General features: G+C 32.6%; 2 protein-coding genes across 2 annotated transcripts; one reads left to right on the plus strand and one right to left on the minus strand.

The window, feature by feature from the left end:
- Positions 1-5,657: 5,657 nt before the first annotated feature.
- Positions 5,658-11,996, minus strand: LOC114175141 (protein transport protein SEC23-like). Its single transcript, XM_028059910.1, has 12 exons — positions 11,100-11,996; positions 10,815-10,988; positions 10,456-10,617; positions 9,987-10,128; positions 8,214-8,256; positions 8,113-8,158; positions 8,062-8,082; positions 7,897-7,974; positions 7,117-7,278; positions 6,759-7,022; positions 6,404-6,508; positions 5,658-6,227 (listed from the first exon to the last, which is right to left on the minus strand). The coding sequence occupies exons 1-12, from the start codon at positions 11,838-11,840 to the stop codon at positions 6,171-6,173; spliced, it is 1,995 nt and encodes a 664-aa protein (XP_027915711.1). The 5' UTR covers positions 11,841-11,996; the 3' UTR covers positions 5,658-6,170.
- A 624-nt stretch (positions 11,997-12,620) lies between these two features.
- On the plus strand, positions 12,621-15,783 carry LOC114179299 (70 kDa peptidyl-prolyl isomerase-like). The gene is made up of 11 exons (XM_028065587.1): positions 12,621-12,993; positions 13,242-13,502; positions 13,603-13,677; positions 13,774-13,854; positions 13,935-14,129; positions 14,244-14,333; positions 14,421-14,596; positions 14,697-14,819; positions 14,939-15,085; positions 15,177-15,304; positions 15,411-15,783. Exons 1-11 carry the CDS (start codon positions 12,729-12,731, stop codon positions 15,577-15,579), a joined length of 1,710 nt encoding a protein of 569 aa, XP_027921388.1. The 5' UTR covers positions 12,621-12,728; the 3' UTR covers positions 15,580-15,783.
- Positions 15,784-16,336: the final 553 nt, after the last annotated feature.

Below are 16,336 nucleotides of genomic sequence, written 5' to 3' on the forward strand. Positions count from 1 at the left end.
TGCAAATCAATTATTTAGAAAAAAAAATGTCATCTCTGCAACTGTTATTATAGGGAAAAACGTTGGTGACAAAATTTTTATCTTAAGAATGGATTTAGTTCCTTCTGAATCAGGTTTGCCATTTAAATTCCAGCGAAGACAGTTTCCAATATCACTCTGCTTTATTTTCCACGTCTAGTTTTCACACATGGACAATTATATGTTGTTGTCTCTAGAGTGAAAACAAAGAAAGGATTGAAAATACTTATTCAAGATGAAGATCGAAATATCACAAACACAATTAAAAATGTTGTGTACAAGGAAATTTTCGAAACTCTTTAACAAAGAGCAAAATATAGATATGTCATTATTTATTTCACACTTTTCTCCTAATTTTTGTTGTTAATTAACTGCAGTTATAATAAATGGAGGCCAGGTTGTAGTAATAGTATTCTCATAAACTTCTTGAAATTACAGAGTGACAATGATGACCTTCTTGAAATGCAGGTTGTAGTATGCAACATTGATTATATATACCGTAAATACTTATTCAAATATATCTAAAATGTTTTATTATAAGTTATATTAATGATTATCATGGTGTTATTAGAATGACACAGTGTCAATGATGAACATGTATTCTTTATAAATGTTGTTATGCAACATTTATCCTATCCTTTAAGCATTTGTTTGTTTTACAATATACACAAAATGATGGTCAATGTAGCAACATATTAGATTTGATATATGTATGCAATGTTATTTCAATTTAAATACACCTAAAGAGTGAACCTTAATATCCATAATAATATAGGTTTTATATTTTTTGGCAGAGTCATGAAGAAGATTCTATAGAGGAAACCATTAACTGAGTTGGATTTGAGTAAGTATTTATTTTTCTCAAACAAAATTTGTTATGTAAATAAGTTGTTTGATTTGTTATGTGGAACAAGTCATGGTAATGAATATTTGTTTGTTCTTCACAAATACATATCCAATTTGATTTATAAAACGACTAATTCAATTCAATGCAAATGTAGTTGTTGAAAATCACATACGAAGCTGTGGAAGTGCTATCACTAACAATGTTCAACTTTATGACAGTAACAACCACATCAACTTCTCACAAAGTACAATTTTTAATCCATCAAATTTGTCCAACGGTTATATGTTTATATACATATTGTCATCTACTAAAGTTAACTTAATTTCAATTACTCACGATTTGTTACTAAATAAATAACATATTCTGAATGTTAGACAAGTTTAACAAAAATATTATTTATTGTTTGATAATTATTATATAATTGAAAAAAGAGTATATGAAAAAACATGTGCATTGCACAAATAAAAAGACTAATATATATTAATAAGAATGTGTTTTGGATTCACAACCCCTGAATTCTTGCACTCTGCATATGCAACCAAACTGAGGACCATTTTGTCATTTTTTATATAAGCAACATAATACCTTTTGTCCTGACATTTGCAATTTTGATAGATAAGTATTACACAATAGGTTAAAGTTTTCAGGAATTATATTAGGTTTTGAAATCATTTTTGAATTTCTTTCTTATTTTGTATAAGAAATGAACATGACTGAAACATTCAGATGTGTGTACCAATTTTCTCATACCTACTTTTATGTATTTCGAGAAACGCATAATTTCCATTTTTTATCATAAATCCCTTATTAATGTTGTCTTCTTAATCTCCATTTCTCTCAAAATCTGATGTATTAATAATTTTAATTAAGATGCAATTTTAATACAATTATTTATTTATAGGAACTACAGTAAAACAACATCAAACTGCAATGTTAACGAAAGTGCAAAAGCATTGTCGAAAATTTTATTTCACATTCACCCATGTCTTCGATTTGAATCTTTCATACAATCTTCAACTTACCAAGTTGATGGGTGTGTAAATGAATTGAGTTATTTTCTTAGCTTGCCAAGCATATAAGTAGGGCTTTTTATGACTAAAAAGTCTAATCCAGAAGAAATGGACACTTTTTGCATAAAAATAAAGTCAGTTTCTTATGCAAGAAAAAAACTTGCTAAACATAACTTTACATTTTTGTTTATCTTCCTTTCTATACTACTTTGTAGGTCATCATTACATTGTCAATATTGAAGTCTTTATGTTTTCTATTTCAAGGTTAATTTTTTTTTTCATTATTTTTTCAATTTTACAATTCATTTATGGAATCCATTATCTATAACAATATATAAAGGGGATTCCTCTTTTTGTGTCCACTTTTCAATATACCGATTTAACAATAATTTATTAAATTTTTAAAAATTGACCGTTACTTTTATAAACTTTTTATAAAATCAGATGTCTCTGTTTCTTTCTTTTTTATTTATCAATGGTTATTCTTTTATCTGTTCTAATATATTTCACTTTATTTTTAATAAATATAATTTTAATATATATATATATATATATTAACTTAATAATATTATAATATTATCACCTGTTAATATAATATCACACATATTTAAAAAATGTATACACACATGCATGATAACGCCCGTGTTACGCTAGTATTAATAATGGCTCTTACCCGAATAACTTTAACATGTAATAAAAAATAAGTTAACCAATTTCATAGTCATTGTCACATAGACATGGAACAAAACATTTGAAAAACAATTGAAATGTTCAAAACTGATATAAAAAAGTCGTAAAAATAGTTTCTATCGACAATTTCTTAAGTTCACACTATTTATCAAAGACTTTTTCTTTTTATTGGCAACATAGCATCCTTATCTTTATTATTAAAAAAAATCAATAATAAGAGAAAAGATCATCCTTAGTAATAAGTTATACTAGAAGTAATAAGAATGTTTCAAGTACAAAAATATATGCTCTTTATTTGCCTTCAACTATATTTTACCTTTTTATTACATAGCGTTCAAAGTGATTTTTATTTTTTTTTTACAAAAAAGGTCCCAAAATTAAAGGTATAAGCATGAATCTTTAAATGCTTGGTTTGAAGTCTAAGTTTTTCTTTAAGAGAATTCCTTTTATAATGATTCTTTCATTTTAAAATTTTAATTTATTTCAAGTTCACTACAACCATTGTTTCATATGAACAATATTGGTATATTTTTTACTTTAATTTATTTTAGCGATATGCGAACAATGTTAATATCAAATTTATATTTCTTACTTTAGATGGAAATCAAACCATGGTAAGGAACATATCTTTATCTTTTCTCTGCGTATAAAACACAGTTGCATTTAACGTTTTTTGTTCATAAAAAACCTCTTTATTATTGATACGTTTGCTATATTAAGACTGAATAAATACTAAATTATAGGTTAAACCTAACTTTAAAAATCCCGTCCATTGCAAGGAATAAATAAAATTAATTATTACAATCAATAGAATTAAATCATAAAATCCCGTCTATTGCAACGAATAAATAAAATTAATTATTACAATCAATAGAATTAAATATTTCAATAGAATTAAATCATAAATTTGTTCGATCAAAGTTTGTAAAGAAAATAAATTAAATATATTTTCTAAAGCTTCTAGTTAAACAATTTCATATATGTTTCTTTTTCATAACTAAATTACAATACAAATTCTTTCAAAAAATAAATTATTTCCTTTCTGACACATATTCTTATATATTTATCAAAAAATAAAATTAATTATTACAATCAATAAAATTAAATCATAAATTTATTTAATCAAAAGTTTGTAATTTTACGTCTTTTATTTAGTGTCCATATATAATTGCAATTTCTCTTTTTCAAAATCTTAAAAAGTTGAATTATTGCAATGAATTGCAACGAATAAATAAAAGAATTTTTACGATCAATACAATTAAATCATAAATTTCTTTAATGAAAGTTTCTAATTTTATGCTCTTTTATTATTTTTTTTCAATTGAAAAGCAAACATTCTTTGAGCCACACATCCTTCATGTCATTCATTGGTCAGCATTGAGCCACACGTTACACAAGTCTCCCTCCAGAGGAACCTATATATATATATATATATATATATATATATATATATATATATATATATATATATATATCATCAACTGAGAAACATGTCATTAGTATCTACATCTTTATATAAAAGCGAATTTTTTTTGTCTGCATATTTTTTTCTAATTTTATTCTTCAATCCATTCAAATAGAAAAATTATAACATGATATTAGAGCTCATTTCAAGAATTAAATATATTAATTTAATGAATTAAATAACATTTTATAAGGTAATATCATATTAGAGCTCATTTATTTTGTTAAATATTCAATTAAATATGAACAATACTTGTATAATAATAAATATGAAATATTTTTTTATATATTAAACATTAAATATTTTATGTTTTGTTTTGAATCTAAAAAAAATATCAAACTGAATACATGAACGACATCTTTATTTAAAAACATACGTGATACAAAATATTTTTGTTTGCAAATGAGTTGAAATGTAAAATTTGATTGCGTTATTAGGTCAATTATTTTACATTTTATATTTTATTTAACTAAATATTTAAGATATTTCTGTATATTTATTTCAAATATTAAATATTAAATACATATATCAAATATTTAAAGTTTATAATTTATAATTTAATAGATGTTTACAATAAAAGATTTAATAAGAGCTATACCTTTTAGAAGTTAGAAGTTGGAAGGCTTGCTACAATGGTCTTACTTCTTGCACCTCCAAGGACGTTTTCAACCCCTCCAAAAATTTCTAAAATTTTAAGAATATCCTTTGAACGAAGCCGCATAGATCACAATCCCAAAATTATTTCAAAATGTCGACTTCTATACTTTAGAAAGTCAAATTCCAATTATATATATTCTTTTTTCTTTTTTTTTCAATTTAAAATTTTATTATTTTATAAGTTTTTTTCTAATTATTTTATTTATATAATTAATATATGTGTTGATTTCTATTTTATTAGAATTTTTTAATTCTATTTAAAGTTTCAATTTTTTATTTTCATGAGTTTTATTTATTTTTTATTATGTATTTTTTATATTTTTAAATTCAAAATTTACTTTAATATAATTTGTTAAAAAAATAATAAAAGTAAAAGTTAAAAATAATTAAAAAAATAAACTTTAAATATTTTAAAAAAAATAATATATATATATATATATATATATATATATATATATATATATATATATATATATATATATATATATATATATTCCATTTCGACATTTATATATATATTTTTGAAAGTCAACTTTCATTATATATATTTTTTTATTCTGTCGACTTCCGAAAATATTTTTTACTTAAAGTCGGTGTCTGAAAATAAATTTAGAAATACTATGCGTATGATTTTTAAATAATCAAAGGATAATTTTAGATTTTGGAGGTGCATAAAGAAATTCCCTCTGCAAATACACTGAAATTAATAAAGTAGATTGGGTTGTAACTGATATATGGGTTTTGGTTGCTTTAACTTATCATGGTGATCTCCTAAATTTATGAAAAACTTTAATATTGAATGACTTGGAGAGCATTGTCATGCTTCTAGGTTGTTCATTGTGGTGGTTACATCTATTTAAGCTCATAATTTTATTCATTCATTTATATTCAATTTTACTTATAATGGAACATTAAGTTATGATGTTTCTTATACAGCTGGAGACTTTGGAAATAAAGAAAAAGGAAAGTATACAAAAGAAGGATTCACTTCACCAGGATGTGTCATGCAATCCTAACTTCATATACAGAGTTTTGCAAAGATTTTAATTGTATTAAACTCCGAGATAATAAGATGACTTTAATTACAATGCAACATATACACCAGTAAGCCAACTAACTATATCAATTTATAAAACAATAGAAAAAAAAATGCTATATAAAACTATCTTTCTCCCTCATTCGCTTTACTGCATTCACGCAAGTAGCTCTTTAACTTACATTTCATTATCCTTCGTTCCGCAACACCCAAACTCAACAACACCTTGGAGGCCCTTATTTCTCCATGATAAAACTCCGATCGTAGCCCTAAAGAATAACACTTCACAGCGAAACGTAGGATACAGTTGGCGCACTGTCCGAACCAAAGTCAAAAATCTGTCAGTTACTACTATTATCAGGATTGGACAGCCAGCCTCTGGAGATGGTCAAAGAAAACTTGAAGACTCACGTCGTCAGTGAAGATTACGTCTGAACCAGCAGCCATTTAATGTGCATTATTGTATGTTGCTGAAGGATTCAGTTTTGCTAATAAAAATCTAGCCTGTTCAACATCAATGAAACCCACTAAGGTTCCCATCAAGAAAGTCTAAGCCTACCAAGCAAAATGGATTAATGAAACATAATTCTCCGAATACATTGTGAAAGGGGTAAACATCAGCAACACTCGGTAATAAATGAACTTCATGAAAAAGTAAACAACATAATACATGTACTTACTTGGGAACCATGTTGATCACACACTACCAATCTAGGGACAGGGAAACGTTCTTTAATTATGATTTGGGCATCATCTTGGGGAGCTTGTAATAGTTGTGCAAAAGCCTGCCATGTATTAAAGCTATTAGCAAAAGCCAGAACAGGAACCAATGACGAATCCAACCCATGACTTTAGTCATAAAAAAGGCCCCAAATAAAATAATTTCCATCATACAAGACTATAATGCGCCCAATAGAAGATTATACATATTGTATTAAACAATTTAAACGTTTAATCGTCAATCATTTTGAGAACAGAATTCACATGTTGACAGTAACTTGTTTAGCAGGAAATCTATGAGAAGTCTGTACATGCCTGGTGCTCTGGCTGGTTATGGTATCCCATGTTGCGCCATTGGGCTATTGTCATTCCATGAAAAATAACCACACTAAAATATGAATCAAGCAACAAAATCCGGTCTGCTGAAATGGAAGCCACATCTAACAATGCTGGTGCAGGCAACGAATTAAATGAATATGATATTAGAGATGGCTGAATCATGACGACGGCATTACTTATATTTTCCCTATTTAACAACATGCGGAAGTATGCAGTCTCATCTGGACTGTTATTAAAAACCTGCCAATAAATATCAAAACACCCAAACCCCACAATTTTAAAATAAGTTTGGAAAGCAATGGTAATACAGAAAGAAAAATACAAGAAATGGCACCTGTACAAACTGTGATCTTCGCAGATTGAACATAAATTGGGGGAATAAGGAAAATGATGGATTCAATGTAAAAGATGATGGGTCATCCTTGCGGTAGTCACCAAATTTAGAGCAAAGCCGAATCAGTAAACGGTCCAACCATCGTGTGGCATCAAATGCTTCCTGATTGAAACACATGACACCATCTAAGTCCGAAAGTTCATGTAAAACAAAATTTCCACAACTACAACTGTAATTTACAGCTTGTTATTATTTAGCATAAAAATATCAAATTGAAATAAGCTGCCTTTGAACAAAGGGGAAATCTACTGACAAATCTGAATAAGATGGGAAAGAAAATCAAAGATAAATCATAAAAGTCATTTTGCTAAAGTATTAAATAAGTCCAAACATAGAAATTAAAAATAAATCTTAGATGACATAAAAAAATATGAATAGTCAATCCATCAGTTCTTGGTCACATGAATATAAGGTTAAAGAGAAATCCTTTACCCCATTTTAAATTTCTATGTGACACCCAAAAACTCCACTTTCAACAAAATAGAACTTATCATAAAAATATAACGAAGAAATAACAGATCAAATAGAATGCATTGCCACTCTTAAAGTACCTAGTCTAACCAGATTAAACAAGTGAAAAGTTCATCAAAGCTGTCACTTTGGAAGACATCAATAATCACCCATTTGGAGTAAGAAAAATTTTATAGCCACTACAAATAAATCCAGCAGTGGTAAATATATTTACGAAATAGTGGAGAGTAAAAAAAACTTGAGATGTACCTCTGTCTCCATTTTTATAGACGCAAGCCTTGCCATTACTACTGCAGCAGTTTCTTGGTCAAATCCTTGGACCAATTCCTGAAGATAAAATATATTACCTTTCTGAGTAAAGGCCTTCTTAAATAATGAAAATGCATTAATGGAGTCAAAAATAAAGCCACATACCAACAATGTAGAAGCATAACCCTAAACTACTACTTTCGTCAAATATACTACTTTAGTCATCAATTTTTGGTTCATCCTTCCCCTTTTGTAGTGGGCTCTGAACTAGGATAAAGCACAAACTTCTGCGCTAAAGGATACCTATCAAAGCTCACAAATTGGAGTATTTTTTACTTGGTAATACCGTACATCCATTATCTGTTGATCAATGGGTAACTTGAATTAATTACTTGCATTATTAAACCTCAAGCATATATTAAGAATGCATGTCCACATCATCTACTACTTAATCCATAAAAAACAGCTGTAGAGGAATCATTTTTCTCACCTTCAACTGCAAAATATAATTCCAGAAATGTCAACCGAAAAGATAACCCCCATTAATGCCAATAAAAACACCCGTTGGCATCAGCCAAAAAAATAGTCCCGTCAAAGTTGGCCAAGAAAATTTTGCTGTTCAAGAAATAACCAACCAGCATTGACCAAAAGAGAATTGGTCGATATTGGCCAAAAGACAACCCGGACTAACAAACCATAAAAAATCACATTTGACATCACCCGGCAAACATCACTCACGTTGACCAAGAAGTATCCATCTAACCTCAATTGGAAAATAACATTGGCCTACATTGAGGCTAACATATCATTGATGATATTGACCAAAAAATAATCACAATCAACTTTAGTCCTTTGCTGACAAAAGTCCAAAATAATGTGAAACTCAGTGCCCTAACCTTGACCAAGCCAAAGGTGTCTCAAAATTAGCCAAGAGAGTACAAAGAGAATAGATATGAATTTAAAAAATAAAGAATTTCAAATTCTTAATCTTTTGTGAAATTTGAAACTATCTAATTTTAAGTAATCAAATTACTCTTATATAATTCTAGAATTTCAATAACGTTTGAAATTCCTGATAGAATAAGTATTATAATATGGGTAGGAAGTAGATGTGTTGATAGAATAAGTATTATAATATGGGTAGGAAGTAGTTGTGTTGGGAAGTACCTCCTACTATACCTATGAGTTGTACCTAGGAGTCTAGTGCAGTCTTTTGATCTTTCCTCCGACAAACACTAATTCTAGATTGTCTCTTGAGCAACAACCAACATCGCCGGTCCTGAAACCTAATTCCGCTCCATGCACCACCACGCGCCCCATTTCCCATCGCTACTGCTTGGCACGTGAAGTCCATGCATTGCCTTCCACGTCACCTCGATAGTGCTTGCTAAACCTCCACCTCTTCGTTTTGGTCCCTGATTGTCTATTTCTAGCATGGTTAAAGGATTGTCTAGGGTTTCCTAGTTAAACCTTGGGTTTCCCTTTTACTGTTCTTATTGTCCCTTTTACAACAAAACTCAGTCTTTCAAAACCCAAATTTACTTCAAAATGATAAAAATGTTCCCAAAAGTGCAACTTAAACCCCATATCCCCCATACATGGATTTTTAGACAAGACTAAATTTACTTGCTCACACCCTCCTTTTCCCTTTCATGGGTCCATATTTTACAAGACATCTATAGAAAAATTATAGTTCTCTCCTTAGTACAGCTCATAATAGAGACACCAAACTAAGTCACAAAATAAAGGGATTTCAACATGTTCCACCAGGACCAACACATGTTGGAATAATGTCAAAAGTTTCTAATAGAACAATAAATAACCCCTTGACCAGTAGTTACTAAAACACCAGGTAGATATAGATTTTATACTAAAGAATAAAGAACTAAAAGCATAGCAATTCAAAATCTCCCAACAAAATATTCCCGGCATCAACTATGATTCATACTGAAATGGTGAGACAGGGGAGCAATAAGTTTATACAAAATTAATGTGGATGAGAATATAAACAAACCAAAATAAATAACTTCCTCGGGGTGAACTGAATTTAAAATTGAAGTATTGAACAAAAGATTGAAATGAAGACCCACTTGAAACAAAGACCAAGAGATTGCTCCCCATCCTCAAAAACACGCTTAAAAGAGTCCTTGAAGACCGAATGACCAAAACTTTCCGACAGGACAACAAGGCCACCAGTTTTTTCAACTGCAACCTTGATTCTGCTACTCCAACCTATAGATTCAAATTTCAAAACAATAATGTCTATCAAACAGAAGAAGATGAAAATGAGCGCACACAGCTTGTTCTTAATTGTCACAGTTGCAATATAGTATGATAACAATATCAACTGTATTCTAAAAATCCTCACAGCATAAATAAGAACTTCACTATGTATCTGGAAGAAAATTCCCAGGTAAGAATTAAGATAGTAATAGCTTAAACTAAGCAGGTGAAAGAAAATGACAATCATAAGGATATGAACATGACATGACTAACAACATATCAACAAGAAAAATAGGCAGTGAAATGTGTCACAAAAATTTGCAAGCTCCCACATACCTGATCAAGGGCCGATGCAAAAAGATCTAAAACGTGACCCTGGATAACCAGCTGTTTCGCTAGACCCTCATAAAACTTAACTGCTTTCTTGAAGTATGGTGCTGCATCCTTATCAAGATCTTTATGTGAACGCACAGGATCAGATAGATCTTTTGACACAATCTACAAAGAAAGTAAAAATCAATATCTACAGCATAAAAAATACTCTATGCAAGTCCTTCACAAAAATAAATTTCGATGAAAATCCCTCATAATTCCTCGCCAAAACATAAATTCCTTCGACCCCATTTGTAATAAAATCTACCATCACCGATGACCAATGCCCAAAGCAGTATAGCGAAGAACATAAATTCATTTACCGAACCAGGTCCTTCAGTGCAGGGACCACCAACCAAAGCAATGATCCTAGCCCCAGTCCCGGGATTACAAGCACCGAGCAACCCCGTTACTACGCTCAACGCCACGCCGGTACACCGTGCAGGGCGCTTCCCGATCGAAACCGGCCACTGGTCAGTTTGCAATTCATCCAACACCTGAAGAGTAACCATTAGTCAACAACAATCAAAGCTGAGAGTCGTTAGTTACTATTGTTGTCATTACTACATTGAGACAATGCAATTTGCAAGCATTCTCACGACACGCACCGAATTGAGAGTGTATTCACAATCAGAAGCAGGCAGCAAGAACCTGGTGACAGCAGCAGAAGGTGGCTGAGCCTGCGCAATCGTCCCTCCCTTGGTATAGGCCCTCCTAGCGGCGGTGAGACCTAACTGTTCCAAAATCTGATCATTGGAAATGTCCTTGCTCCCACGGAAAACGTAAACCTTGGAAATGTCGGAGAAGCCCAGCTCATGCACCTGGACCTGCGTGCCAAATGACACGAAGCCAACGAGCGCGTTGTCGGGAAGAAGCCCGAGGGCCCGGCGGAGCGCGGATTTGAGAAAGTGGAGTTCTTCGGCAATTACGCAGGCGTCCAGGAGGAAGAGGAAGACAGGGGAATGGGTGAAGTTAGGGTTGATGTTGTTGTTGTTAAGTTGGTATTGGAGAGTGGTGTACTGGGGATAGAGTTCGGCAGGGAGGTTCGTTTCAGAGATTTGGGCGTAGTGAGGGGGAAAGTGGTTGCGGTTGAAGCAGAAGGGGCAGATCCAGATCTTGGCGGTGAAGTCGACGCGCGAGAAGGGGTTGAGGACGGAGGAGCAGGTCTTGCAGCAGAGAGGCGCGTAGGGGAGCGTGGGGGGAATGTCTGGGTGGGGACGGAGGAGGGCAATGGTTGCGGCGAGGGGTATGACGCACTTGCTCGCCTCCACCTTGGTGCGCGGCCACAGGTTCCACGTCATGCGCACTCCGTCCACGCCTTCAGGATCCGTCGGAGCCATTTCCGACATTGAATTCAATCAGTTCAATCAATGCCCGACTCAGAGTGAAGATTGAGGAAGCGTTGAGTTCTTTCTTTCTCTGTCTCTCTATTGCCACCAAGGGGACGACCACCGTTACCCAAGTAAAAAGTAAAGGAAAAAAATGTTTCACCACCTCGGCTTACCTCCATTTCTTTTCCTTCAAATTTTGTAAGGTTTAAACACATCAAGTTATATTTAAACAAATTTTTTTTTTTTCCTTTTTCCTATAACTTCTCTTTGTATAAATTGTGATTCAAATCATGTTTTTATTTATTTTTTTAATATGAACCCGTATCAGAACTAATTGTGTTACATATAGTAATAAGTTTTGTTTTTTGAAGCAAATTTGTTTACTGATTGTGCATTCTCCTACAAAAGAATTCAATTATTTATCAGCTGAATTTTTTCTTAGCAAAGAATTAATTGAATAAATCCCTTCTCATTTACCTCTTATATATAGGATTATGATAAACGTACCAAACTATAATCGAACAAATGAAGAAAGAACTGTTCAATGTTTTCCGTTTGGAAAATAACGAACAACTGCTCTATTGTCGGATCGTTTGATTTTCTTTTAAAAAAAAAAAAACTTGGTTTTAAACATTGAAATTTAGAGTTCTTCATCATCATCACATTCATAACCACAACAAAAATGAAAAATTAAATGGAATTTACGTGATAATTCTGGAAGCATCTTGATACCTTTGGCGTATAGAAATCTCTAGACACATTCTCTTCTTTCACTTCTACCTATATATATACATAACTTTCTGCGATCGTGTCAGAAACATTGAAAAACGTTTCCTGTGGTCGTGTGATATCTGAGTTGTAAGGTCTGACTTCTCTAGTCGGCATTTGTTAGATTGTTGGTAAGCCATGGATGAGGATTTTGAGTTCCCAAGTGCTGGCAACATGGAATTGCCTGAGGAGGAAATGGAGAGTTCCATCCTTAAGGTTGGGGAGGAGAAGGAGATTGGGAAATTTGGGCTGAAGAAGAAGCTGCTGAAGGAAGGTGAAGGTTGGGACAGCCCCAACAATGGAGACCAAGTTGAAGTACATTATACAGGAACCTTGCTTGATGGAACCCAATTTGATTCTAGTCGTGATAGGGGTACACCTTTCAAGTTCAACCTAGGCCAAGGTACAGATTCATTGACCAATGATTCACTTTTATCCTTTAATTTTTGTTTTTAAAATTATTAGAATTTAATTATCTATCTTTGCCATAATTGTGTTAGGTATTATATTAAGAGGGACTATTCAATCACTTTTATCTTTGCCATAATGCTATGAGCCAAACCTTTGGTAATGCATGAATGAGAGAATTAATGTTAAATGAGTTATGATGATAATTATGATAATGAATGCTCTGTGACATGATTAATGCAGGGCAAGTGATTAAGGGATGGGATGAAGGTATTAAAACTATGAAGAAAGGTGAAACTGCCCTTTTCACCATACCCCCAGAATTGGCTTATGGAGAGTCTGGATCTCCTCCCACTATTCCCCCCAATGCAACTCTGCAGTTTTATGTGGAATTGCTGTCTTGGACAAGTGTGAAGGACATATGCAAGGATGGAGGAATTTTGAAGAACATAATTACTGAAGGGGAGAAATGGGATAATCCTAAGGACCTGGACGAAGTGTTTGGTATGGAACTCTTTCCATTTTTGTCTTTGAGATTCACCTGTTTGAGAACCTTGTTGTGCAGTATTGTCTAAACGTTGCCTAATTTTTCTCCTTTCTGCAGTCAAGTATGAAGCTCGGCTTGAAGATGGAACGGTCGTTTCAAAATCTGATGGGGTGGAATTCACTGTGGAAGAGGGTCAGAGTCATGCTTTTTGAAATTTAAATTTTTTTTTTCTTTACCATGTAATTGGATTCTGATGGAAGTAACAATCTAACAACTATTTTCATACAGGGTATTTCTGTCGTGCTTTGGCTGAGGCTGTGAAAACAATGAAGAAGGGAGAGAAAGTTCACTTGAATGTGAAGCCACAATGTGAGTTAAGAGTTCTATTATCAGCAATATCTTAGTTCCAATTTTGCTTGTGCAAGTTTATTGAGATTCAAGGTTTTCAGATGCATTTGGTGAGAGTGGAAGGGCAGCATCAGGAGAAGAAGGTGCCATACCTCCAAATGCTTTGCTTCAAGTGGATCTTGAGTTGGTCTCGTGGAAGAACGTGTCTGACATTACTAAAGATAGGAAGGTTCTCAAGAAAACTTTGAAGGAAGGAGAGGGATATGAACGGCCAAACGATGGAGCTGTAGTTCAAAGTATGGTTTTGTGGGAACCTTACATTTCTGATATAATAAATCTTCTCTTCCTTGGTTAAATGTTTTGTATGTTGGATGGGAAATTGAAGATATGCATTAATTCCTTTGGTGCAGTGAAACTGATTGGCAAGCTACAAGATGGAACTGTTTTCACTAAGAAGGGCTATGACGATGAACAGCCATTCGAGTTCAAAATTGATGAAGGTGATTGAAACAATCATATTGAATCGTAAGTCCCTTTTTGCTTACATTGATATTTTACTAAGCTGTGTATTTTGATCGACCATTTAGAGCTAGTAATTGATGGGCTTGAAAAAGCTGTGAAGAACATGAAGAAAGGGGAAATTGCATTGCTGATCATACAACCCGACTATGCTTTTGGTCCATCTGGGTCCCCTCAGGATTATGCTACTGTTCCTCCCAATTCAACTGTGTATTATGAAGTTGAGCTGCTTTCCTTTGTAAAGGTGAGAGAGAGAGCTATGTGTTCACCATTTAAAAGGATGTTTTAGGTTCGAAAAAGTTTGAAATATAGACTTTAATTACTAAAACGGGGGTGCAATGCAGGAGAAGGAATCATGGGATCTGAGTACACCAGAGAAGATTGAGGCAGCTGGGAAGAAAAAGGAAGAAGGGAATGCTTTATTTAAGGTTGGAAAATATGAAAGAGCGTCAAAGAGATATGAAAAGGTATCCCTATGAGTGCCAATAGATTTTGTTTATGTTATTAATATTACTTGGCTATTGACAGTTATGGTGTGGTAAGAATGAACTAACGACAGGTGTTGGTGCTCTCTTGGGTGACACAGGCCATGAAATTTATTGAATATGATTCTTCCTTCAGTGATGAGGAGAAACAGCAATCCAAGGCATTGAAGATCACATGCAATCTCAACAATGCAGCCTGTAAGCTGAAGCTAAAGGAGTACAAACAGGCAGAAAAGTTGTGTAGCAAGGTAATTTTTTTATTCAGCCTTTCTTCTTTTTGCATAGTGTGAATTGTGAACTGGTGACATCCCTGAGAGTTTGGTTTTATGATGCACGTAGGCGTTGGAGCTTGATAGTAGAAATGTAAAAGCATTGTACCGGAGGGCACAAGCATATCTTCATCTTGTGGACTTGGATCTAGCTGAGATGGACATTAAGAAAGCCCTAGAGATTGAGCCAGAAAACAGGTATGCCTTTGTTCCGAGTGTGATCAACTTGAATATGCATTTATATGCTTAGTTCCTACTATATGGAATTTCTTTTTGTATTGAATCTGTTGGATGATATTATCAGGGATGTGAAGATGGAGTACAAAATTTTGAAGCAGAAAGTTAGAGAATTCAACAAGAAGGACGCACAGTTCTATGGCACCATGTTTGCTAAACTGAATAGACTAGAACAAGCAAGAACAGCACCATCAAAGCAGGAGCCTGTGCCAATGACTATTGACAGTAAAGCTTAATCTGGAGCTATCTTTGTCTGTGGCCGTTTCCGATTACTAATTCGATATTCTAATTAATGTGGCGTCTCCCATAAGTAGCTTTGCTCATGTCTTGTGTGATTTTCATATGAAGTATATACATATGGTCTCCACCGTCAGGTGTCGTCCTTCAAATATATGTACACCCATGATTAATAAGAAATGAAGTAAAGCAAATTTTGGTAATTTTAAATGTCTCCTACCCTGAAACTAAAGACTGAACAGTATAGTAGTTGGAAGGAAGTCTTCCATTTTAAGTGTTAATCTATATAAAACAGGAGTAAACATCCGATAATACAGCAGCCTCCAAAATAATATAAATATGTCCGTTTTAACTAATAGACAAGTCCACGAGGGCTTTTTACCAACACTTGTCTTTATATTTATATTTTCAAGCTCTATTTTATACCCGTAGTTTCTGCAAGACCGCAATACAAGCCAACCTCACAATCTTTAATTTTGTTCTTCAACCTAATGGCCGGTATCTTCAAAACTGGTTTCTGTTGAGCTTGTTAGAATTACACAGTAAAATATTTTCATTTGAACAAAACCAAAGAGGAAAGGGTGAATTAGTTTGTTTACTTAAATTGTGCTTTTAAATTTCTTTTCCGTGTTCAATTAAAATCATTTTTATATTATATAACAGTTAAATAAAGAGATTAGGAAAAAAGAATATTACATAATATATTTTTATAATGAAAAGACCTTAAGTTTAAGTCTAATTGTTAATCACTCTTAA

Source organism: Vigna unguiculata, chromosome 3 (assembly GCF_004118075.2).
Source record: "Vigna unguiculata cultivar IT97K-499-35 chromosome 3, ASM411807v1, whole genome shotgun sequence".
Classification (NCBI taxonomy): domain Eukaryota; kingdom Viridiplantae; phylum Streptophyta; class Magnoliopsida; order Fabales; family Fabaceae; genus Vigna; species Vigna unguiculata.